At 58.8% G+C, this 24,192-nt stretch overlaps 1 protein-coding gene and 1 long non-coding RNA gene across 4 annotated transcripts in view; one reads left to right on the plus strand and one right to left on the minus strand.

Annotated features, from left to right (window-relative positions):
* Positions 1-307: 307 nt before the first annotated feature.
* LOC122240556 lies at positions 308-1,544 on the minus strand. Its single transcript, XR_006220337.1, has 2 exons — positions 944-1,544; positions 308-518 (listed from the first exon to the last, which is right to left on the minus strand). It is a non-coding gene; the product is annotated as an uncharacterized LOC122240556 (long non-coding RNA).
* Positions 1,545-12,026: 10,482 nt separating this feature from the next.
* The window catches only part of LOC102967779 (phosphofructokinase, platelet), a 54,003-nt gene continuing 41,837 nt past the window's right edge, over positions 12,027-24,192 (plus strand). For 2 of the 3 annotated variants that reach the window (XM_042990928.1, XM_042990930.1), the window contains exon 1: positions 12,028-12,217. In XM_042990928.1, the coding sequence (XP_042846862.1) occupies positions 12,106-12,217 (112 nt within the window). In that variant the 5' untranslated portion in view covers positions 12,028-12,105. Of the gene's footprint in view, positions 12,218-24,192 lie in introns of all 3 variants that reach the window. The other variant, XM_042990929.1, reaches the window with a different exon arrangement.

Here is a 24,192-nt window from a genome sequence, read left to right on the forward strand (position 1 = left end):
TGAGCGTCCGACTTCGGCTCAAGTCATGATCTCGCGGTCCGTGGGTTCGAGCCCCACGTCGGGCTCTGTGCTGACGGCTCGGAGCCTGGAGCCTGCTTCAGATTCTGTGTCTCCCTCTCTCTCTGACCCTCCCCCGTTCATGTTCTGTCTCTCTCCGTCTCAAAAATAAATAAACATTAAAAAAAATTTTTTAAAAAGTTAAATAATTCAACATCCTTTATACTCATTCCCATATACCAAACTGCCCCCTGATCTGTACATTGGTTTCCAATTATTTTGCCCACTCGCAAAAAGCCCACGCCACTCGTAAAAGGTCCTGCTGTATTATTTCGGTGCTTGCAAATCACTAGACGTTAAGAGAAGAAAAAAATCTGCAAAACACATCATCCAAAAACGTGGAGACCTTACGGTGAAACAGAATCGGAACATTTCCCTCCCGGTCAGAAGCCGTCAGCGTGCGTGGATTTTCCATGTCAATCTCTACGCTTCCCACCTGCAGCTGAGTTGTCTTTACTTGCCTGGCTCAAAAAAAAAAAAAAAACAAAAACAAAAAAACAAACCTGAGAGTAAGTTTCAAAAGAAAGTTTCTGAACCCTCCACAAGGTCAGAATCTTGGAGCTAAGGAGAACAAACACCCGCGGCCAGGCAGCCGGGGAGCGGAGTGTCCTGGCCCGGGACCGGGCGGCCGGCGGGGACACAAAGGTTTCTGTGTGCAGCTCCACCGGCCCCAGCGGAAGGGAGTGTATTCTGGCCAGAGAGGCAGAGGTCGAGCAAGGCGATGACACAGAATGGCCTCGGAGCGGGGTTGAGGCCCACGGGATTCTCCTCCAGGAGAACGGAGACTCTGATGCCGAGAAGACCTTCCTCCCACGTCGCCGGGGACCGGGGCCACCGTGAGGGCCCGCGTCTCACCGTCCCGACCACACCGAGCCCTGGCATTTACCTGGAACCCCGGTGGTCCCCACTCGTGGGGATAATTTGGTCTTCCTTGCTGACGACGATTCTTCTCCGGTTTCCCGCCCTTCTTACTGGGTCCAACCTCCGCTATTTCCAGGATGGATGCCAGGGTGGGTGCAGGAAGCCCGGCAGACAGCCGCGACACTGCTGAGCTCATCCGCAGAGTAAAGGAAGTCTGGGCACGATAAGGGGGGGCAACAGAAAGGAGGGGACGTGGCAGAGAGAAATCGTGGTCACAGTCGGACTAGCAAAAGTAGGCCTTTTCTGTGCCCCGTCACTTATGCAATTGCTTTTGGGGGGGTGTTAACAAAAGCAGGTTCCTTTCCTACTCCTGCCGGACAATTTGACAAGTTAAAAATAAACGGGGGCAGGTTTGCATGCAGAGGAAAGGGAAGCAGAGGGGTGTCCATCCGGGCACTGGGGTCGCAGCCCGGCTTCCACACCGCTCTCGGAGGCCAGGGCCAGCAGCCGCGGACTTGACCCTGGCTGGCTCTGCTCAACAGGTGCACTGGACTGTAGGAAGAACCTTCTCTCTCCCTGTCTGTAGCTGCAGGGTGGCAGGGACGTCTCCTCCTCCCAAGGCGCTGTAAACAAGGAGGCAAGAAAATAAAGAATTAAAATGCTATATGATAACATAGTTCAATCGAGACCTTTTCTTCAAAAGAAGAGGCTCTGGAATTGCTTCCGTTGGCATCAAAAGCAGCCGGCAGCGGGCCTGTAGAGCTCAGTTTAAGGGCAAACATTGCAAAAAGAATGCAAACAATTCTACTTAATAAGAGCAGAGGAAGGGAGGCCTTCTGTATGTTCTTTCCTGTGTAAGACAGGGGGCGGGAGCCGCGGAACTCGTTCCGTTAGGCTCTCCCCGTATCAGCCGGTGCCGCACCCGCAGGTGTTCTGAGCAGATCAGAACTAGGCAGGCGCAGCCGGGCTGGAGAGGCCGCTAAGTCCCAGGAACCAGTAGTTCCGAGTCACAATGTGATAAACCATGAAACAGCAGACACAGAGTGGTTAGGGGCTCCGAGAAGGCAGAGTGCTGCCCCCTAAAACCGTCACACGGGACTTGGGCGGGGAAGAACGCCTCCCAGGAGCAAGGACCCAGGACTGAACTGTGTCTGCAGGTAAGCCCTCTTAACCGAGGTGTTTTCTCTGCTAAGAACACCCCGAACCGCCAGGGGTGATGTTCAATTTCAGCGCTCGCTAAGAAGTAAGAGGTAAGGGATGTGTAAGCCACACAATTCCATTTTCTCCACCCCTCCCTGCCTTCAGGTCCTCACGCATCCAATGAGCAAGCCCCTTCCACTGTGTAGGAGTTTCTGGGAGAACACGGTTCCCCCGACAGATCAGAAAGTGTCCTAGAATATAAGCAGGAGGCATGTGTCATTCAGGGTCTGGTTCAGCTCATGTAACAGAAAATTCCAGCTCAGAGCAGCTCATACATATAAAGGTCTATCCTGGCCCATCAAGAGGATCTGAAGACAGGCGATGCTCCACGAACCCCACCCCTCCACCCCGTGCATCTGCTGCACAGAGATCTCAGAGCCCAGACTCTTCTGCAGCACCCTCTGCTGTCCCTGTTGATGATCTTTGAGAGTGCCTCATGCTCCACTGCGGTGACTTGGATCATGCCATCACATCTGCATTCCAAGCAACAAGAAGAGGGAAAAGGCTGGTAGTTTGACTCTTTTTTAAGCAGTCTTTCTGAAAGTCCTCCTCAACAATCCCACTGTCACCTCCTGGGCCAGAACAGAGTCCCAGGGTGGCCAGGCCGATCTACAAAGAAGCCTGGGAAGGGCAGTCTTTGGCTCAGTCTGTGTGGTTCGTTAGAAGAGAGGAAGGGGGACTGAATTAGCTGCCTCCGCTTTGAGTCGCATCTTGAGGGACGGGCTGGAAATCCATAGATGCTCAGGGAGAATATCATGAGCACGGACCCGAGACAGAGACTCATGGGATCGATGTGTGGGGTCCTAAGAATTTGCCCTCCTCTGCCTGAAAACTCCCATGCCTGTGAGTGTTTTCTTCTTTTTCCTGAATTTGTACGTCAACTCTAATCATTAGACATTTGTTTCTTGGGGGTCATTCCAAAGCGAGTTAGGAGGGAGCTGGGAAGAGGCCTGAGCCCAGGTGGAGGGGGGACTGAGAGGGAAGTTTTCGGCAAGGTGGCAGGAATCAGGGCCGACTCTTCTGTGCTCTCGAGGCTGTTTTCTGGGGCCTGGAGTTTGAAAGCTGTGCTATTCAGGGGACCTCTGCACCCGGAAAGCTTTTCCAGGGCTTGTCAGGAGCTGGGCTGAGTCATTAACACCCTCCTTGTGGGAAAGAGCCACCTTCTTGATGTCGATGAGGAACTTCTGTCTGACAGACGGCCCGGGACTAATCGGGGCTTCCCGAATGCTATTCCTTCCAGAAATTTCTGGGACACAGGAAGCAGGCAGCACTAACCCAGGGGAATGAAAATAAAACGTGGACCCAACATTGGGATGGAAGGAGATGCCGTGACATTCGTGCCTACTGTCTGGCATTGTATGTGCCACAAAGTAAGAACTAAATTCCAGGCTTCTCACAGTTGCTTATCCCAGGAGCCCATAAAAAGAAATCAGTCCCACCACATCTGTGACGAATAATAGAACGTTCCTGAGATGGTTTGATCTTCCCTTATTGTATCATCACCAGAACATTTTGTGTCATTCTTTTTTTTAATTTTTATTTACTTTTGAGAGAGAGGGAGACAGAGCATGAGTGGGGGAGGGGCAGAGAGAGAGGGAGACACAGAATCCGAAGCAGGCTCCAGGCTCCGAGCTGTCAGCCCAGAGCCCGATGCGGGGCTCGAACTCGCGAACCGTGAGATCATGACCCAAGCCGAAGTTGGATGCTCAACCGACTGAACCACCCAGGCGGCCCTAAAAATTTTTTTAATGTTTATTTTTGAGAGAGAGGGAGAGGCAGAGAGAGAGGGAGACATGGAATCCGAAGCAGGCTCCAGGCTCCGAGCTGTCAGCACAGAGCCCGATGCGGGGCTTGAACCCACAAACCGTGAGATCGTGACCTGACCCGAAGTCTGACGCTTAACCGACTTGAGTCACCCAGGCACCCCATGTGTTGTTTTTTTAACAAAGACTTTTTTTTTTAGTTTATTTATTTATTTTTTGAATTTTTTGAAAGAGAGAGCAGGGGAGAGAGAGAGAGAGAGAGAGAGAGAGAGTGAGAGAGTCCCAAGCAGGCTACACGCTGCCAGCAGGCTCTGGCCTGACGCGGGGCTCGAACTCACAGCTCTGAGATCACCACCTGAGCTGAAATCAAGAGTCGGTCGCTTAACCAACCGACTGAGCCCCCAGGTGCCTGGAGGTGTTCTATCTTCACGTTAATTCATGTACCAGAGCAACAGGGACAGAACCCGGCAACAGAGAAGGTTTTGAGGGTCGGGGGGTGGGGGGCAGGGGGGCGGACGGGGGGGGGGGGGGGTACCACATGACCCCACATGGTTTCCAACAACCGAGAAAAAAGAAGTGGGGTCAGTACGTTCCAAAGCTCCTTTATTTCTTGGTTGTTTGGACAGCCAGCTGCTGGGTGTCTGGAGGGGTCAGGCGGTGGAGGTGGGGAGGGGCGGGGCTGGGCTCGAGGGGAGGAGGGGTTGGTGTGGGAGGGGTCGGGAGGGGGAGGTGGGGAGGGGCGGCGTGGGAGGGGTCGGGAGGGGGAGGTGGGGAGGGGCTGGGCACGAGGGGAGGAGGGGTTGGTGTGGGAGGGGTCGGGAGGGGGAGGTGGGGAGGGGCGGCGTGGGAGGGGTCGGGAGGGGGAGGTGGGGAGGGGCTGGGCACGAGGGGAGGAGGGGTTGGTGTGGGAGGGGTCGGGAGGGGGAGGTGGGGAGGGGCGGCGTGGGAGGGGTCGGGAGGGGGAGGTGGGGAGGGGCTGGGCACGAGGGGAGGAGGGGTTGGTGTGGGAGGGGTCGGGAGGGGGAGGTGGGGAGGGGCGGCGTGGGAGGGGTCGGGAGGGGGAGGTGGGGAGGGGCTGGGCACGAGGGGAGGAGGGGTTGGTGTGGGAGGGGTCGGGAGGGGGAGGTGGGGAGGGGCTGGGCCTGGGCACGAGGGGAGGAGGGGTTGGTGTGGGAGGGGTCGGGAGGGGGAGGTGGGGAGGGGCGGGGCCTGGGCACGAGGGGAGGAGGGGTTGGTGTGGGAGGGGTCGGGAGGGGGAGGTGGGCGTGCGGCGTGGGAGGGGTCGGGAGGAGGGGCGGTGTGGGAGGGGTCGGGAGGGGGAGGTGGGGAGGGGCTGGGGCTGGGCACGAGGGGAGGAGGGGTTGGTGTGGGAGGGGTCGGGAGGGGGAGGTGGGGAGGGGCTGGGCACGAGGGGAGGAGGGGTTGGTGTGGGAGGGGTCGGGAGGGGGAGGTGGGGAGGGGCGGCGTGGGAGGGGTCGGGAGGGGGAGGTGGGGAGGGGCTGGGCACGAGAGGAGGAGGGGTTGGTGTGGGAGGGGTCGGGAGGGGGAGGTGGGGAGGGGCGGCGTGGGAGGGGTCGGGAGGGGGAGGTGGGGAGGGGCGGGGCCTGGGCACGAGGGGAGGAGGGGTTGGTGTGGGAGGGGTCGGGAGGGGGAGGTGGGGAGGGGCGGGGCCTGGGCACGAGGGGAGGAGGGGTTGGTGTGGGAGGGGTCGGGAGGGGGAGGTGGGCGTGCGGCGTGGGAGGGGTCGGGAGGAGGGGCGGTGTGGGAGGGGTCGGGAGGGGGAGGTGGGGAGGGGCTGGGGCTGGGCACGAGGGGAGGAGGGGTTGGTGTGGGAGGGGTCGGGAGGGGGAGGTGGGGAGGGGCTGGGCCTGGGCACGAGGGGAGGAGGGGTTGGTGTGGGAGGGGTCGGGAGGGGTGGTGGGCGGGCGGTGTGGGAGGGGTCGGGAGGAGGGGACGGGAGGTGGAGGTGGGGAGGGGAGGGGGGCTGGGCATGACGGGAGGAGGGGCAGTGTGGGAGAAGGCGGAGCAGGTTTGGTGGTGATGGAGGCACCAGCCTGGGCTGCAGGGAACCAGAGATGGTGAGCTTCAGTCCCCCCTTCCCGCCCGTGTGTCTGTCTGTCTGTCTGTGTCCGTCCTCCAGACGCCTCTGCTAAGCAAGCTGACCTGTCCCCATGACGAGCGAATGGCCCCAGAATGCGCCCTTCACAGGGGCCCTGACAGCAGAGGGCCTAAGTGACCCCGGTCAGTGGGGCGCCAGGGAAACAGGGGAGTGACCCCCGGGGCCTGCCGCCTCTCGGGACCGCCGTGAGGGGGACAGGCAGGTCCCAGGGACGCGGCCTGTGCAGAGGTGCTCAGCCTTGCTCTGCTGGACGCGTGCTTGAACTGAGGAAACACGGCCCGAGGGAATGGCTCAGGGCTGGAAGGGGTCACCAACAGAAGACTAGTCAGTCCAAGGGCGTCCACATGTCCCCTCTCGGTGGGAGACCCGGGAGCTCCGAGGTGGCTCTGGGGGCTGCTGGGCTGCGGTGGGGGGGGGGGGCAGGAGGCGCCGTCTGAGCACAACAGACTCAGGCCCAAGACCGCCAGCTTCCTCCCAGACCCCTTAGTCCCCGTTCGGTCTGGGCTCAAACATCTCCAGCTGAGCTCAGCCTCCTAATATAAGAGTGCTTGCAGGTGGGCAGCTGGAGAGAGGCCGTCCACGACTCAGGACTCAGAGATGTCTGCGCCCCCCCCCCGGGGCTGGTGACCAGGGCTGTGCCCTCCAGCTGCATCCCGGGCCCGGCCACGCCCACTGCCCCGGCCCATGAGTCCCCTCGAGGGTCTGCAGCGGGGGCCAGCTACGTGTGCATGTACGCACTTGGGGGCAGAGGAAGAGGTCTGTGGCTTGCGTCAGACCCTCAGAAAGTTTACCCCCCAAATGTTAAAACCTCCCGCTGGATGCTGGCACCTGCCAGGGACGCACGTATGGTCTGTGCGCCCGTTTGCAAACTGAAAAACGGTTACTGTTTATGGCTTTGGCCTCGGGTACTTCGGTGTTCGCCCTCCACCGGCTCAGCCACGAATCACTTCCATTCCGATAGTAAGGAGCCCTAGAGACCAGTCGTTATAAATTCAAACTTTCAGACGTCCGCAGAGGACACAGGTGTGCGTAGGCAACATGCCAACGTGCATTCAGGTTAGCAACGCGCAGCGACCACAGGTCACGTATCTGACCTGGTGTGTGTACTAGTCACGGCTGTCCGGAGAGACGGGAGCAGCGGGATATACTTATACACACACGAAGAGCTGTGTCATCAGGCAGCTCTGGAGGCTGAGATGTCCCCCTGTCCCGTGCGCGGACTGGGGATCCGGGACAGCCAGTCCAAACCCACAGGCCGAGAACCGCGAGCGCAGGAGAAGGCGGATGTCCCAGCTCACGCAGCACGCAGAGGGCACCAATGCCCCTTTCTCCTCCTTTTTAGTCTATCCGTGCCTTCAGCGGGTTGGGGGAGGCCCACCCACAGCGGGAGGGAAATCTGCTTTACTGAGTCCCTGCACTCAAATGCTAACGGGATCCAGAAACAGCCTCGGAGACACGCCCAGAGTCATATTTAACCAGACATCTGGGCAGCCTATGACCCACTCAAGGGACACGTAAAGTTACCCATGAGGCCGTAACCGCACTTGGAGTTTCCTTTTCCAGCTGGGAAGTTCCGCTATGACTCATGTTTCAAGCTGTCTCTCTCCCTCCTCATCCACGCACCGGTACCGCGGATGTGCAAAGACAATGTGCCTCTGAAAGAACGGGTCAAACCCTCCACCCGGTCACCACGTCCCTCTCACACAGGACTGTGGCCTCCTGTTACTTTGATGTGTTAGAAGCACAAGGAAGTCTCCACTAATCAACCTGCACCAAGGTCGCAAGAAGGAAAACGTTATTCTGCGAGAGGCTCCAGTTCCCTGACGGAGTTACCTCAAGGGTCAAAACTCGGAACAGCCAAAACACTGCCAAAACTCTGTACCTGGCAGACATAAGGAGACCGTCTTCTTTTCCACGGTTTCCCCAGCGTCTAGATATTCTAAGTGGCTCAGGGCAACGTGATTCTGCATCGAGGTCCTGGAAAGCATCCAACTGCTCTATATATAATTTAAAGTTTGGCCGTTAGACTCAGAGCAGAATTATTTTTAAACGTGGACAAGGACACAGAAAGACAGCAGGCCGGGGGAGGAAGGGGCTGCCGAGGCATTCCCTAGTCTAGCAGATGACTGAGCACTGGTTCGCGGACTTTCCAAATTCTGGGAGAAGGAGAAGCGATGTGAGGCATGCGGAAAAGGGTGATGGCTATGTAGTGTTCTTGCAGATTAGCTCCAAGCTGTCCCCATGGTCGGAAAGGAAGGAAATTGCCAAGATGAGGGACGGAGTTAGAGCCTGCTGCCTGGGCAGGGCTGAGGCCCTTCGACCAACAGCCCGGAAGGAAAACAATCCTGCCAGCAGCCTAGGGGTGTGTGTGCAGAAGGCAGACCCTTCCCTGCGGAGCCTCAGATGAGCCTTGAGACCCCGGGCGACACCTTGCTGCAGCCTGTGACAGACTTTGGGCAGCGGCTAACAGAGCTGCCTGAATCCCTGACCCCTGGACAGTTATTCCTGTGACGTGAGCATGTGCTGGTATGCCACAAAAGTTTGGGGCTCCTTTTAGGCAGCGATGGGGAACTAGCTCTCAGGTCATGTGCTTCTGGAGGTCCCCACAGCCTGCAATCTCCCCTCTCCTAGCAGGGATTCTATCTTAAGGCCAAAGCTATAAAATAAAAAAAAAATCAGTCGAAGGTTTGAAAAAAACTCTTGAGATACATGTGTTGCAAAAGAATAAGAAAGGAGACGCGGTTCTGTCTTTCCACCTTAGCTGGAGATCTGACCCTCCGAGTGGTGGGTCTGAGCTCCAGCACAGGTGGGGAAGAGAAATGTTCACCCACATGAACCACAACTCTGCACACATAGACCTCAGCTTGTGCAAAACAGACAAAACCTTGGGGGATCTGACAAGTCTCGGCCTTATCTCTTTTTTAATTCACTCTCACATGTTTATTCCCAAACCACACTTGCTCATTGCAGGAAAAGAGAATTCTCACAATAAAGCAAAAGGAAATAAAAATATCTCGATCTGCTTACATGTAGATGCACGCACGTGTGCACGCACACACACAGGCTTGTGGTTTTTGTCTCTCATGACATACCCTGAGCATATTTCCATGTCAATAGATATTTATCTTCATAATAGTAACTGTTGCATCCACACGACTCCTGAAACAGAATGCTACGGGCACCAGTGACAGTCACAACAAAGTTTATTACAATGAGAGGCAAGGCCGACCGATCGGGACCAACACTCTTGATAAGAGTGCGGCCCCGAACAGCCGGGGGACAGAGTTTTTATAACCAATCACATCGTTTTATCATCACCTGGGAACAAAACAAAGAAACAGGTTCCAGATGAGTTAACAGTTGCCTAATGAGGTGTTTACTTTAGACTTTCTGCCTCTAAGTTGCAACCAGTGGATCTCCTTGACCCTGCCTCTGATGCTCTTTTCTTTGAACTTTTGCTTCCTTAATTGGTGAAGCCTAATTTACAAGAGTATGAGGCGTAATTTATAAGAGTAAAGCAAGGCTGTTATCTCTTAACCTTCAGTGTCAACACAAAGCTGTTATTTTTCAAGCTAAGCATTAGCCCTACACTACAATTTAACCCTTACATAACAATAATTGAAAACTTCCAGTGTGTATTTTTTTGAGGCATGTGGCTTTTTTTTTTTTAATGTTTATTTATTTATTTTGAGAGAGCACACGCAGGAGGGACAGAGAGACTGAGGGAGAGAAAGGAAGAGAGAGAATCCCACGTGGGCTGTGGGCTGTCAGCACAGAGCCCGAAGTGGGGCTGGAACTCATGTACTGTGAGATGATGACCTAAGAGTCTGATGCTTAATGACTGAACCCCCAGGCGCCCCTCAGGTGTATATTTTTACAATAATTTACTTAACCTATTGTCATGTTTGGACTCAGTTTCTTTCTTTTTTTTTTAATTTTTTTAATGTTTATTTATTTTTGAGAGAGAGAGAGAGAGAGAGAGAGAGCATGAGTGGGGGAGGAGCAGAGAGACAGAGAGGGAGGCACAGAATCGAAAGCAGGCTCCAGGCTCCAAGCTGTCAGCACAGAGCCCAATGTGGGCTCGAACTCACCAGCTGTGAGATCATGACCTGAGCCGAAGTCGGCCGCTCAACCGACTGAGCCACCCAGGCGCCCCGGACTCAGTTTATTTCTATTGTTTTGTCTGTTGCAGACAATTCAATGACAATGACCAATCTCTAACTTCAAATTTAAAAAGTATCAATTGTACAAGAAGCTATAAAGGGCTTTTGCCTAAAATAAAATTCAGTGTGCACCAACTTTCTGAAGCGTAGGATGCTCTAGGAAGGGGTGGGTGATTCTAGAACACACACACCTGAGGCTGGAGGTTCACGGCCTGTGGGTGCAGCCTGGCTTCCTCCTCTGCCCTGGGAGAGTGAAGGGCACCCACCAGCCATCTACCCGCCCCTCCCCAAAGGCCCAGCCTTCCTTTTCTGCAGCCCCTACCCTGCTCAGGCTCACGGGCAGTCACTCAGACTTGGCAATCATCAGAACACTCCTAGGGCTTGTTAAAAATACATACTCCGGCGGCACTCCAAAGGTGGGCCTCAGGGGCTGTGCTGGGGGAGGGGAAACCAGGCCCGGTGGCTCTGATGACCGCGGTTTAGGGACTCACCAGTAATTCTGACCTCCAGCCTCGTCTCTTTTACAATACAGTGTTGATGCTCAGATTGGTAAGCTAGGGGCTGGGGTGGAGCTGGGGCGAGGCAGGCACCCCATAAAGGTGTGTACCCCCATCATTTGGCTGGGGGGGGCGCCTACAGAAATGGTTGTTCGTGTTGCTACCACAGAGTTCTCTGGGTTATCTCCACGAGTCCGGGGGCTCTTTTTCCACCTTGAACCCACTGGACAAACATTTCCTGAGCGGCTGCAGGCTCAGGCGTGTGCTATCCCCACCCTGCACGGTCCATGGGCGTCTGTGAGCGGTTTTCTTTGGGGTAACTGTGACCCAGCACAGGGCCATGCGCCCGGTCACACAGGCCTCTAAGACGGACGGGCTCCACATCCGAAGCAGGTAACTGGCAGTGAGCTGAGCTCTGTAAAAAGTCGGCCGGTCCATCCGTCACCGACGCGCTGCATAGTAATGTTTTAGGTTTGGACATTCCCAACAGAGTGTGGGAGCTTCTGGCTGACGACGCAGGAGCTAGTCGGGGTCCTTTGGTAAGAACTTAGGTCTTAGATCCCCCCACCCCAAGCCTTTCCTGCCCCCCGCCCCAGCCCCACTGGCTTCTGGACATCCAGGTCTGGCGCCAGGATGTCGCTAAGGCCACCTCGCGGGGTCACTTCCTTCTCCAGCCGGGGGCGGGCCCAGGGCTCGGACACCGCCAGCCAGCGGTGCCCATTTTTGCCCACCGACTGGAGGATCGCGGCACGTCCCCCCGCCCCGGGCCGCAGGTGAAAGCAGGGAGAGGCCGAGAGAAAGCGGGGGCGCCCGCAGCGCCGCCCGGGAGGAATCCTGCGGGGAGCGCCGCGGTCGGGGTTCCGGCCCCGCAAGTGGTGCGCTCCCTTCAAAGGCTACGATCCCGCCCACCTAGGACGCTCCGCCCACCCGCGGTGCCAGTCCCGCCACCTGCGGGGCCCCCTACCCACCCCGCGCTCTCTCCCGCCCTCTCCCTTCCCCCCGCCCCCGCCAGCGCCCGCTACGCCCGCCCCCTGCGATGCTCCGCCCACCGGGATACACCCGCCACCTGCGGCGCTCGCGGCCACCTGCCAGGCTCCCCCAGCCGCTGCGATCCCGCCCACCGGGACGCCCCGCCCACCAGCGGTGCGCCCGCCACCTGCAGCTCGTCCCCCACCCCGTGCCACCTGGGGCCCCCCCGCCCCGCCTTGCCCCCGCCCACCTGCCACTCTCGCTCCGCCAGCCCCCACCCCCCCGGATTGCCCCCACCTGCCGCGCTCCCCCACCGGCGGCTGGCTCGCCCCGGCCCCGCCCCGCGCCCCGGAGCCCGCCCTAGGCCGCCCATTGGCGCGCGCGGCGCGGCCGGGGCGGACGGTTCCGAGTGGCGGCGGCGCGGGCGGGGTCCAGGCTGCTGCGCGCCCGCCCCGGCACTGCTCGGCCTGCTCGCCATGGACGACGACGACGTCTCCGCCCGCAAGGGCTCCTTCCGAAAGTTCCTGGAGCACCTCTCCGGGGCCGGCAAGGCCATCGGCGTGCTGACCAGCGGCGGGGATGCCCAAGGTGCGCGGCCGCCCGGCCGGCCGGGGAGGGGTGATGGGAGGAGGGCCCGGGAAGCGGGGACGGGGTGCCCGGGGCGAGCGGGGAGCGGCGATGGGAGCCCCGAAGAGGCGAGGAGGAGGGGGTGCGCGGATGAGACGAGGGTGGGGGCCCGCCCCGGCGCCCGGGAGCCGCAGGGGGGCCTTCCGGGGCACGAGTGGGCGGAGCGGCCTCGGAAGGGGTGGCTGCGGGGGGGGGGGGTCAGGAGGAGGGGGGTTGTGGCCCGGGGACGCTTTATCAGGAAGATCGGTTTAATTTCCCACCCCCACGTTTATGTTTTAAATTGGGGCTGGGGACGGGGTCTCCCGAGGTCATTTCTCCTCGGAGTCGTACGGCGGGGCGATGCCCCTCCGAGGCTTGGGGAGAGCGCGGCCCCCCGGATGCCGCGGCTCCCTCCCCCTCGACCCCCCTCCCCTTGCGGGAAGAACGGCCGGTCCCCGCCGCGCGTCCTGCGGATTCGCGTCCCCGCGCGGCGCGGGCGGGCTCCCCGCTGTTGCATTGCGGGGCGCGGCGGGGGAGCGCGAGGGGACCCGCGGGGGGCCCCGGGCCCGGTTTCCGCCGCTCCGCTGACAAAACCGAAGACGGGAATGGGTCACTAGGCCCGCCCCGCCGGCCTCCTTTGGGGGGGGGGGGAAGGACCAGGAAGCCGCGGACTCCGGGGCGTCGCCAGCCCCGGGGCGCGGACTCCAGCCCTCCCCGCCACCCCCACCATGTGGAGGCCGCCTTGGGGAGAGGGGGGACGCAAGCCCGGGGCCGCGGACACCCAAGAGATGTTTATAGTTAAGGGAGGGGTGACCCGGCCACGCCCGGCCTCTGGCGCTGGGTGCACGTGGGGCCACCGGAGCTCTCGGACGGTGGGGTTTCCTGGCCCAGGTGCATCGATGGGTGGGGCACGCCGACCGCTGGGAAGTGGACCCGAGGCGTCCTCGCAGCCTAGAGATGGCCGGGGCTGCAGGCGCCCATCCAGCTGGGTCTGCTGGTGTTTTCTCCCCCCCTCCTGCTCCAGCCTGACGCGGGCGCGTTTCTGGGCCATACGAGGCGGAAGGATGCTGGAGCGCGCTGCCTGGCACTTCCCCTCCCCCTCCACCCCCACCGCCCACCGCGCCCGTGACCTTCCCGTTGCCCTTGAGCCGGGCGTGGCTGGCGCGGGGGCGGCAGGTTGGGGCGCTGTGGCCTCAGCCCCGCCCTTCGCGCGTCTACGTGATGCCGGGCCAGTCGCCACCCTCGCGCCCTGCGCCCTTGGCCCTGGGCACCCGGCGCGGGGACTGCGTGCTGCCCGCACCGCGGAGCGGGAGTCCCGGCGGGAGTCCCGGGCGGGAGCCGCCTCTTCCACCCTGGGAGGCAGCCGTGCTGCTCACCGCCCCCCTTCCCCCCACCCACACAGGCCCGCCTTCCCTTCCGGAGGGGGGACCCCCGGCTGATCGAGCAGTTCCCCCGGTGACCTAGTATCCTAGTAAAGTGATCCCGGGAGTAAACATTCCGAAGGCACGAAGTGTTGTGACCGGGCACTGGCCCGGCCTGGAAACAGGGGGGAACACTGTATTGTCGCTTAAGTAAACACCCAAGGTGTGCCACGTGGAGTCCGGGTGGGGTCGCCGTGGGGCTCAGAGTGGCTTCCCCGTCACCCGGCGGCTTGAAAAGCACGTGCGTGTGGAGACGTGGGCTGGCACACGTTGGGAAGCATCCTGGGTGAATCTTAATCTGGGCCTCGACAGGGGGATGCACCGTTGGGCAGGAAGACGAACTGGCTTTTAAACCACAGGGCTTCAGGGTCAGAGTTTCAAGGTGGTTTTACAATTAAGGCTCTGTGTCTGGTGAAAATACATGGACGGGTCATTCTTTTGAACCCCTTTCCAAAAGCTTGCTCAGCTACCTGGTAGGTGACGTGCACGGACTCGAGGTGATGGCACAGGAGAGTCAGCATTTTCTGTCACTTCTCCTGGCTCAGCCACCTGTGAGTAGTTGTAAGTAACAAGAGGCCAGTGAGTCCACACAGCTGGTCACTGGGAGAGGAAACATTGAGACCCAGACATGAGAAGGCCGCTCCGGCGGTGTCAGATTAATGGGAAATGCCTGACACTCTCAGGTGGGCATCGGGCTGCCCCTGGGAGAGCCTCCTGTGGTCTGGGCATTTATCCGGCGGAGCTGAGGCCTTCGACTCCGTGTTGTCTGGAACTCCATGGGAAGCAGCATCTCCTGCTTTGGTATTTTGAGCTCTGACTGAGGGTCGCGATCCGCTTCTGTCTGAGAAAGCTCCTCCTGGCGTGTGCTCGGTCAGTCTCAGCAGCAGCAGATTTACAGACCCCTAGAGAAGGTTGTTCCTAGAGATGCTGTCTAAGACGCTCTGTTCTTTCCCCCATTTTATCTTGATTCCAGATTCTATCAGCCAAGATAGGAGAATTTTGCCCATAGCTAAAGATCCAGGAGAGCATGTGCAAGCCTTAATTTCAAGGTAGTTTTCTTTTTTCTTTAATTTTTAGAAATCTTTTTATTTATTTTTGAGAGAGAGAGAGAGAGAGAGAGAGAAAGAGAGCATGAGCGCATGAGCGGAGGAGGGGCAGAGAGAGAGGGAGACACAGAATCCGAAGCAGGCTCCAGCCTCTGAGCTGTCAGCACAGAGCCCGACGCGGGTCTGGAACTCACGGACTGAGAGATCATGACCTGAGCCGAAGTCGGACGGTTAACCAGCTGAGCCACCCAGATGCCCCACAAGGTAGTTTCCTAATACGGTGTGGAACGATGGTCGGATTCCACGTGGAGATGACCATGGCTACTATTTGGGGGGCCGGGAGCGCTACGCTTCCCGTCTCCAGGCCTCATTACGTTACTCCACGGTGCGTATGTCTTCATTTTCGAGGTGGGGAGAAGGTCCTACAGACTCGCGAGTGACTTCGCTCAGGTCACGTGGCTCATATGTGGCAGTTGGCAGGATTTAGGCAAAGCCCTGTGAGCCCTCAATCCCCAGTACTTCCCAGCAGGCCGTGCTCTCCGGGGGCCTTTCTTCGGTGAGGCTGTAAAGTTCAGGTCCAAGTTAACGCTCCAAAGTGGGCAAAGCCCAGCTTGCTCAACATTATACGGATGATGTTTCCACAGCTCTGTGAGGGGAGCAGAAAACGCCTGTTAACAGTGATAGCACTGGGGTAGCCGAAGCAGTCCCACGTCGATACCAGAGCGATGGAGTGCTTTTGTTTTCCACTCGAGTTTCGTGTAATTATTTAAAAAATAAGAAGAAGAAAGAAAAAAAAAAATCCCCTCATCTGTATTCCCACAGCCCCCCACCCCACCCCTTAAGGAAGGCTATTTCTAGACCTTATTGTTCTTCTCATTCTTTGGGTTTCTTCTGTTGTCGCAAGGACGTCTGCAAGTTTAAACTGATTTTCCACCTTGCTGGATGGACAGCCTTTCCATGACTAAGCAGCCACCCTCCAGCAAGATTGTGTCACTCACCAAACATGATTCAGAGTGTGGGCTCCGGAAGGCCGGGTGCAGCTGAGAAGGTGCAGGAACCCAGGGCAGCGAGGCTAGGAAGGCTGAGTCCCTCTTTCACCTGAGGCAAAGCAGGCACGAGTACAGTATTCGGGGAGCTCACATGAACGGAGTCTGGGTCAGCCTTTCCAGCATCAGCAAGAATAACTTGCAGGATGAGTACCTACCTTCTGGGCCGTGCAGGCACTACTCTGTGCTAATTTAGTGCACACGGGGGCAAGCGGGCTTTGTGGGGAGCTGCCTGCCTTCAGCTCTAAGTGGTAGACAGGGCCGGGCCGCGGCGGTGCAGAGGGCACGGGAGGAGGGGGACCCCAGTGTCTCTCCCCAAGTGCATTTCTGGGGTCCAGCACAGGACGCGGCACGGGGCAGGCTCTCAAGTGTTTGCTGCACGGCTCCCCTGACTCTCACTGAGGCCTGTGGGCCACTCCCTGTCGCAAAATGCCAGGCGACTGGAGTTCTGGCTCCTTCCTTTTCTCATGAAGTCATTTCGATGACTGAGCTTCACTAATCAAAAGCAGTCCTTCTGCAGAGCGGTGCCTGGGAACGCCAAGGCCTCGAAGATTCGAACTTGAGCACCGTAGTCGGGAATGTGAGGCTCTGGTCTCGGGGCCTCGGGCACGAGGGTAGTCCTGCCGTTGAACACGCGAAGCCGCAACAGCGCACTGGGCCCTGCTCGGGTGGGTTCCTTCTGTGCGCGCCAGGAGCCCAGCTCGATGCAGAGGGAAGCGGGGGCCGGTGGGCATCTTGTCTCCGAGGGCTCTGGGGCCCCTCACTGCCCTGGAACTCTGTCCGCATACGTTCTGTAACGGGGTTTATTTTCCACTTAAGATGTAATAATTAATTTAGCAAAAACTGTTGCGTCCTGGCAGCGGTGTGTTAGAATCACAGCGGTAACCCCGTGAGCAATCAGCCATCGCACCGTTTTCTGGAACTGTGGCACACGCACCGTGTGGCACACCCAGGTGACTTAGACGCTGGACACTTGGTCGCCTTTCAGAAAAACTCAAACCCGGTTACGGGAAGCAAACAGCTTTGGCTCGGAACTGAAACGTTTCATCAGGGGGAGCCGGGGGCCCCCGGGGGCCGCTCTGCCCACCAGAGGGGCCACCGGGAGCCATCACCGTTAGAAACACAGAGACGGGCCGGGACGGGGTGACAGCAAACGTGGGGACCCAAAACTGTATGCTTACTGCGGTTGTAATTAGGTCAGGAGGGTGTATCTGGACAAAGGGCAGGGGGCTTTACGTTAAAAATGGTCGGGTGCTGTGTGTCCACCTCCCTCTTCTCAGCAAGCTCAGCGGGGCGCTCTGTCTGTATTTGGTGCACCTGCCCGGGGGCCCTGGTGTCCGCCCCCCCACCCCTTTATCCCAGACGTCTTTGCCGCCATGTACTTAGCGTGCCTGGAATTACACACGTTGTGCCTGTCAGGACGAGAGTGTGGAGCCCCAGGCCTCCCAGAACCCTGGGGCTGTTGGGGGTGAATAGCCTGGTTCCTGCTCTCCACCAGGGTCCTGCCAGGGTCCCACTCTCCCCTGGGCGGGGCCTCCAGTGCTCATTTGCATAACAAAGCCACAGAATCGCTCTCCTGCTGTCCTCTCCCCAACTCCCTTCTTGCTCCCCTTTCCTCTCCCCTCCTCCCCAGTGAGGGTCTTCCATCCAGGGACGCTGCCCCGCCCTCCTGCCCCTGGGGGCTCTGGAGCTTTGTCCCCCTGGTTTCCAAGAAGCCACCCAGGGGTCTTGCTGAGGAGCGTTCTGGTGTCGCGGGTCTGGGCACCGCACCTCTGGTCCCTCTGGTCGGCTCAGGGCCACGCTGGAGTCGGGGTCCACGGGGCAGCTCGGCCCATCAGGACGAGGACCTTGACTGGGAGGGTTACGCATAGGACTCCTTGCATAGAGCGTGTAAACAAGTGATGTGGCTGGACGTGTCTTCGACTGGGAAACGGTTGGCAGAGCAGGTGCGGTGGCCGCCCGCGGCCCTTCCTCCTCGGCTCAGCTCTGGATTAATATTCCTGGGGTTTGATACCCCTTCCTGTGTCCTCCTCCCATCAATGAGCGAGGCTGCCTGGGTGCAGAGTGATGCCCGGGGCAGACGGCGGATGCCCTCTGTCAGGGAGCCGGACCCGGCGGACAGCCTGTTTCTGGAAGGCCCGGGACACCTGTGCGCAGAGACTCTCCACACGCCCCATGGGGGGCTGAGGGATGAACCAGCGCACAGTACCCTGGCATGGGGACGGGGGGGGGGGGCGTGCAGGAGCTGGGGGAAGAGGTCAGGGCCAGGTGGGTGAGGTTCCAGGGAGGGGCAGGCAGTGAGGACTTTGGATTTGCCTTGTGGGTTCAGGGAAGCCACCTGAGGTGCGGGTGCAAAGCCCAAGTTTAGGGTCTCATGGGGAGCAGGATTGGGCCATAGCTGGAGGGTTGCAGGACTGGAGCTGGGCCCCTGGCAAGACGCCCCTATGGCGGGGACCCAGGAGGGTCGGGTGACTTTGCAGGTGGAGGGTTTGGCCTCAGGTAGGAGCTCACAGTAGGGCAGGAAGAAAGGCAGAGCCGGGAGCAGCGGTGGAGGCAGGCAGGTTGGTAGAATGTTCTTGATGGCCTTGCTTAAACTAGTGAACAATGGGAGGTCCAGGGAAAACCCATCAGCAGGGGATGAGCTGTTAGGTGCCTGGAATATTCTCCGCCTTTCCAAGGAGCTTTGCTCTGATGCTCCCGGCAAGAGACCACACCACTGTTACGGTGTGGAGTCAGAAGTAGATTCCACTGCCGTGTGATAGAAACCAGGCTCCCACATGAGGCCCATTATGGATGTCACTATGTAGCCACCACATTACAGAAGGGAAAACAGGGGCTCCTGGGGGGCTCGGTCGGTTGAGCGTCCGACTTCGGCCCAGGTCACGATCTCACGGTTCGTGGGTTCGGGCCCCACATCGGGCTCTGTGCTGACAGCTCGGAGCCTGGAGCCTGTTTTGGATTCTGTGTCTCCCTCTCTGTGCTCCTCTCCTGCTCATGCTTGCTCTCTCTCTTTCTCTCTCTCTCTCTCTCCCTCCCTCTAAAATCTAAATAAACATAAGCAAATTTTAAAAAGGGAAAAGAAACAGGAGACGTTAATTGTAAATGTGTATTTTATTCAATCTAGTATTTCAGTCCATCATTAATATAAAGACCATTAATAGGACGTTTCACTTTTTTGTTTCCGTGCTGAGCCTTGACATGCGCTCTGTTATCTGCCACAGTGCATCTTGGCACAGTCCGGGGCCACCCCAGGGACAGTGGGGCTTCAGCCCCTGCGGTGGCCGTGGCCGCTTGGATATAAAGGGTCCCCCTGAGCCTTTGTGTGGAAGCTCGGATGGCGTGCAGGGGACTGCTGGCTGTGGTCTCGGTGTCCGTGGTGGGCACTGGGACGCGGCGTGTGGCAGGCTCGGAGTGCCTGGCCTCTCCCGCTCCCTGTCACCCAGGCTTCCCCGGGGCGGGCACGTCGGCTCTGCTCCACCCCCCACCGGACCCCGCACCCAGTCCCCCAGCCCCGCTCTGCCCGCGCTCTCCTCCTTGGCAGTGTATTGGTTTCTCGGGCCCGGGAACCGTCCTGTTTGGCCAGTGATGTAGGGCACCAGTGCCTGGCGAGGAGACGATGCCCCATCCGTGTGCACCGGACGGCTGGACGAGTGAACGCGTGCCCACGTTTTCCCCGACTTTTCACACGGGACTCAGTGATGTGGATAGCACAGGATGCGGGGAAGCTCCCAGCTTGCCAACTGATCCCAGGGGAGCCAGCCCCTGGACACAGCTCTCCTTGTGACCTCCCCCCCTCGCCCCTCCTACCTACATTATTAAACGGGGAGGCTTAGTGGAGAATCTTAGGAGCAGGAGGAAGATAACCATGCTTTAGCTTGTTCTGACACACGCTGACGGCTGCTTCGGTACAAAGAGGCGCGTGAATTCAGATAGAGGCCGGTGAGAGGGCCGAACAGCTGGGCTTTATTTTTCCAAAAGGAATTTAAGTAGGGACTAATTAGTGAAGGGAAGGTGACGAGTGGGGAAAATCGCTCCATACCGTTAAGAGGGTTAAGTCAGGAGGTTGATTATACTCTTCTGATCACGTGGGAAACACAAGCCGAGCCCCACTCGTTTTATTAGAATCAGCATATCCCTTACTTTTTACAGATGACTTGAAGTTTCTTTTCTTTTTTTTTTTTTAAAGTTTACTTGTTATTTATTTTTGAGAGGGAGGGGGAGGGGAGGGGCAGAGACGGAGGGAGACAGAGACTCCCAAGCAGACTCTGCACTGTCAGCACAGAGCCCGACACAGGGCTCGATCCCACAAACCCTGAGATCAGGACCCGAGCTGAAACCGAGAGTCAGACGCTTGGCCGACTGAGCCACCCAGGCGCCCCAAGATTCCTTAGAGTTTAAACGTCATCAGAACAGACCTCAGGAAGCATTTGGAAACAGGTCCACGGCGCTCCCTGACCTCCAGGGAGGGAAGATCTGACCAGACGCTCTTACCTGCACCCTAGTTTGGTGAGAAGCAGCGAATACGTAAGATCAGAACAACTTAAGGGTCCGATCGTTCTGCTGCGTCTCAAGTCACCGGCACACATTTCCCACCTCGCTGCCCCCTCGTTTTCCCAAGGTTTCGTCATTTTGGGTGCCCGTAACCAGACTCCACATTCCCTGAAGGCCGGGTTTACATTTCTGCGAACGACGAGGCGACTGCTCTCGAAGCACTAAGATTCTGACTCGGCAGCAAGATAACATTTCCCCATGATAACAATTAGGCGAGTTGCTTTAATTCCCCGATGTGGCCACCGAAGCAAAAGCGAAAGCACGAGGAAGGAACCCTGTGATGCAGGCTGTTGGGGAGCAGGGGTGTCTTCCCGTTTCCCTGGCTTTTGTCCTCCTGGGTCCCCTCCCTGGAAGGCGGCCACCTGCCAGGCCCAACCCCGCCCGGTGGGAGGAGGACCCACGAGGGCTGACTAACCCACAGGCCCCGCCCCGAGCACTTAGACAGGAATTGGGGCCCAGGGGGCATCTGGATCCCTCGCGGTTGGCTTTGGGGATTCCAGCACAGACTTCCTGCTGCTCTAAGTCTGACTGGAGGCCAAGGCTTACCCGCCGGCTGTGCCCTTTATTAATTTTGTTCCCTTGGCTTCTCAGTTTCTGTGCCCGGAGCCTGACTTCCTCATCTGCCCAGGGGGGCTCCGGACCCCACAGGCTTCCTGTGAGCGTCCACCCCAGCTCGTTATTAGCCACAGGCATGGCCCCTCCCCAGGCCCCAGGCGGAGCTCCGAGCTGTGGCAAGAGGCCGGCTGGCTTCACTAGATGACTCACTTGCAAGTAAGTGAGTTAAAGCCCAGTGAGTCTTGGAGGGGGTTTTCAGGATGTACTGGCTGGACTGTTCTCCGTCTCCCCCTCCCGGGAACTTGGTGGAAATGCTCAGGCTCCTCCCTCCCCCAGAATCCCCCAGGGACTCTGCCAGGGCCCAGGGGGATACCCAGTGCTAGGTGGGCACTGAGTGATGTGAGTGTAGGAGTGGGATGCAGGGGTGGGGTGCAGAAGTGAGTGCAGGGGTGAGTGCAGAGGGAGGATGCAGGGGTGGGATGCAGGGATGACTGCAGAGGTGAGTGCAGGGGTGGGAGGCAGGGGTGACTGCAGGGGTAGGATGCAGGGGTGGGGTGCAGAGGTGAGTGCAGGGGTAGGATGCAGGGGTGACTGCAGAGGTGAGTGCAGGGGTGGGAGGCAGGGGTGACTGCAGGGGTGGGTGGGGTGCAGAGGGGAGTGCAGGGGTGGGATGCAGAGGTGGGATGCAGGGGTGACTGCAGGGGTGGGATGCAGGGTGACCGCAGAGGTGAGTGCAGGGGTGGGAGGCAGGGGTGACTGCAGGGGTAGGATGCAGGGGTGACTGCAGAGGTGAGTACAGGGGTGGGAGGCAGGGGTGACTGCAGGGGTGGGTGGGGTGCAGGGGTGACTGCAGAGGGAGGATGCAGGGGGGGATGTAGGGATGATTGCAGAGGTGAGTGCAGGGGTGGGAGGCAGGGGTGGGATGCAGGGGTAGGATGCAGGGGTGACTGCAGAAGTGAGTGCAGGGGTGGGAGGCAGGGGTGACTGCAGGGGTAGGATGCAGGGGTGACCGCAGAGGTGAGTGCAGGGGTGGGAGGCAGGGGTGACTGCAGGGGTAGGATACAGGGGTGACCACAGAGGTGAGTGCAGGGGTGGGAGGCAGGGGTGACTGCAGAGGTGACTGCAGGGGTGGGAGGCAGGGGTGGGATGCAGGGGTGACTGTAGGGGTGGGAGGCAGGGGTGGGATGCAGGCAGGGGGCCTCCCATGACAGGTTACAGTCGGGGCAGGCTTTTATCCCACAGGGACTCGGGGGGGTCCCCTCTGGATCATGTCTACTTGTCACAGTTCCTTCCTTCAGCCACTTACATGGCGTAAAAGCCCCATTTATCATGCCGGTGTGAGGGGCCCCTTGGGAATGACGCCTCGTAAAGGAGGGGCGTTCAGGAGGGTGACGGCCCGGAAGTCGGTGTTTATCATACTTCCCACCCGGTGATGGTGCCGTTGAAGGGCTCGGGGTCAGTTTCCTTGTGACGGTGGCTGCAGCGTAAGCCCCGGAATCCTGGAGCCTGTTGGGGGGGACGCTAAGCAGCTGTGTTGTCCCCCCAGCCGCCCACCTGACACGGCCGCGGGGGACGCACAGGCCGCCCGCACAGGTGTGAGAGCCCACACTGTGCCACTCCTCCAGGGACGAGGGGTGGGTGGGGGCTCGCAGGGAGTCTCTGGGGGTCTGGAGCCCCATCTGCAGGTCGAGGGAGGGCATCCAGCGTGTCTGACCGGGACGCGGTGACATTTCGGGGGGAGCTGTGGGCTTGTGCTGTGGAGACGACCGACCGTGAGATTCAAGGTCGAGTATCCAGGTGGGGCCGAGCAGGTAGATAGAGTCCCCGTGCTGGACAACCTGTCCCTGAGGAGTTTGGCTCGACGCGTGCAGGCCCTGTCGAATCGAGGGCAGGGACATGGGCATATCCGAGTTTGTGGGTGCCGACGCAGGAGACCCCGGGGCGCCTGGGGGGCTCCGTCGGTTAAGCATCTGATTTTTGATTTCCAGCTCAGGTTATGATGTCACTGATCTGTGCCAAGCATGAGCCTGCTTGAGATTCTCACTCTCTGCCCCTCCCCCACCGGTGTGTGCACGTGTGTGTGTGTGTGTGTGCACGTGTGCACATGCTCTGTCTCTCAAAATAAACATTTTAAATGGATAAATGAACTTATTAATTTATTTTGAGAGAGAGAGCAAGAGGGAGGGGGGTAGGAAGGGACAGAGAGAGAGGGAGAATCTTTGCTGACCCCGCAGAGCCAAAATCTCATGAGCCATGATGAAGACCTGAGCCGAGATCAAGAGTCAGACGCTTAACTGGCTGAGCCACCCAGGCGCCCTGTAATATTTAAAAAAAATTTTTTTAATGTTTATTTGTTTTTGAGAGAGCGAGAGACAGAGTGTGAGCAGGGGAAGGGGCAGAGAGAGGGAGACACAGAATCCGAAGCAGGCTCCAGGCTCCAGGCTCCGAGCTGTCAGCGTGGACTGCGAGATCGTGGGCTCGAACCCACAGACCGCGAGATCGTGACCTCAGCCGAAGTCGGCTGCTTAACTGACCGAGCCACCCAGGCGCCCCGTAGTTTTTTAAGAAGAAGAACGTATTTATAAATTACTTGTGTCGTAACTAACCAAAGACAAAAAGCCGTTTCAGTCCTCTGGCCGTGGTGTAGATAAGGTTAGAGGCACACGGCGGGATGTGGGGCAAACGTGGGGAGAAATGCCAGTTTCGAGGGCAGAGGCTGTCGCGGTGTGTGGGTCCAGCGTGGGCAGCAGCACGGAGAGCACGTACGGGAAAGGCAGCACGTGGGGGGCGCGGAGGCTGTGCCCTGATGTGCAGAGTCTGAGGGTCTGGAGGACCGAGCAGCTGTTAATTTGTAGGTCCTCAAACGGGGTTCGACCGGGAAGTGATGGCTCTCAGATGTGCACGTGTCCACGGACATGTATGTTTTACGTGTGTGTTAAACATGGACTTATTTCTAAGGTCTGGGCCCCAAGCTCGTCCAGCCACGTGACTACTGTAGCCTTTGAGAGCCAACAGCCGTGTTCTCGGGTCTCAGACGTGGCTCAGCTGTGACCATCTCTGCCTGTCTTCTGAGTGGCTTTGCCCTCCCAGTACGTACGAATTTCATGTCCGTGTCTGTAACGCTCCTGGGGGCCAGGTGCCTTCCGTGTATTACCAGGGGTGGCCTTTCCTTCGTGGCCCGTGTTCTCCAGCCTCTGCAGTCCTGACATTTGTGTCTGAAACGTGATTTAGCGGGGGAGGCAGGGGAACGACCCGGTGTCCCGCACGTCGGCTGGGAGCCGGGAGCTGCCTGTTCGAGGCCTGGGACCGACCGTCCCCTCCCGAATCCTGGCCTCGCG

The sequence above is a fragment of the Panthera tigris genome, chromosome B4 (assembly GCF_018350195.1).
Source record: "Panthera tigris isolate Pti1 chromosome B4, P.tigris_Pti1_mat1.1, whole genome shotgun sequence".
In the NCBI taxonomy this organism is placed as follows: domain Eukaryota; kingdom Metazoa; phylum Chordata; class Mammalia; order Carnivora; family Felidae; genus Panthera; species Panthera tigris.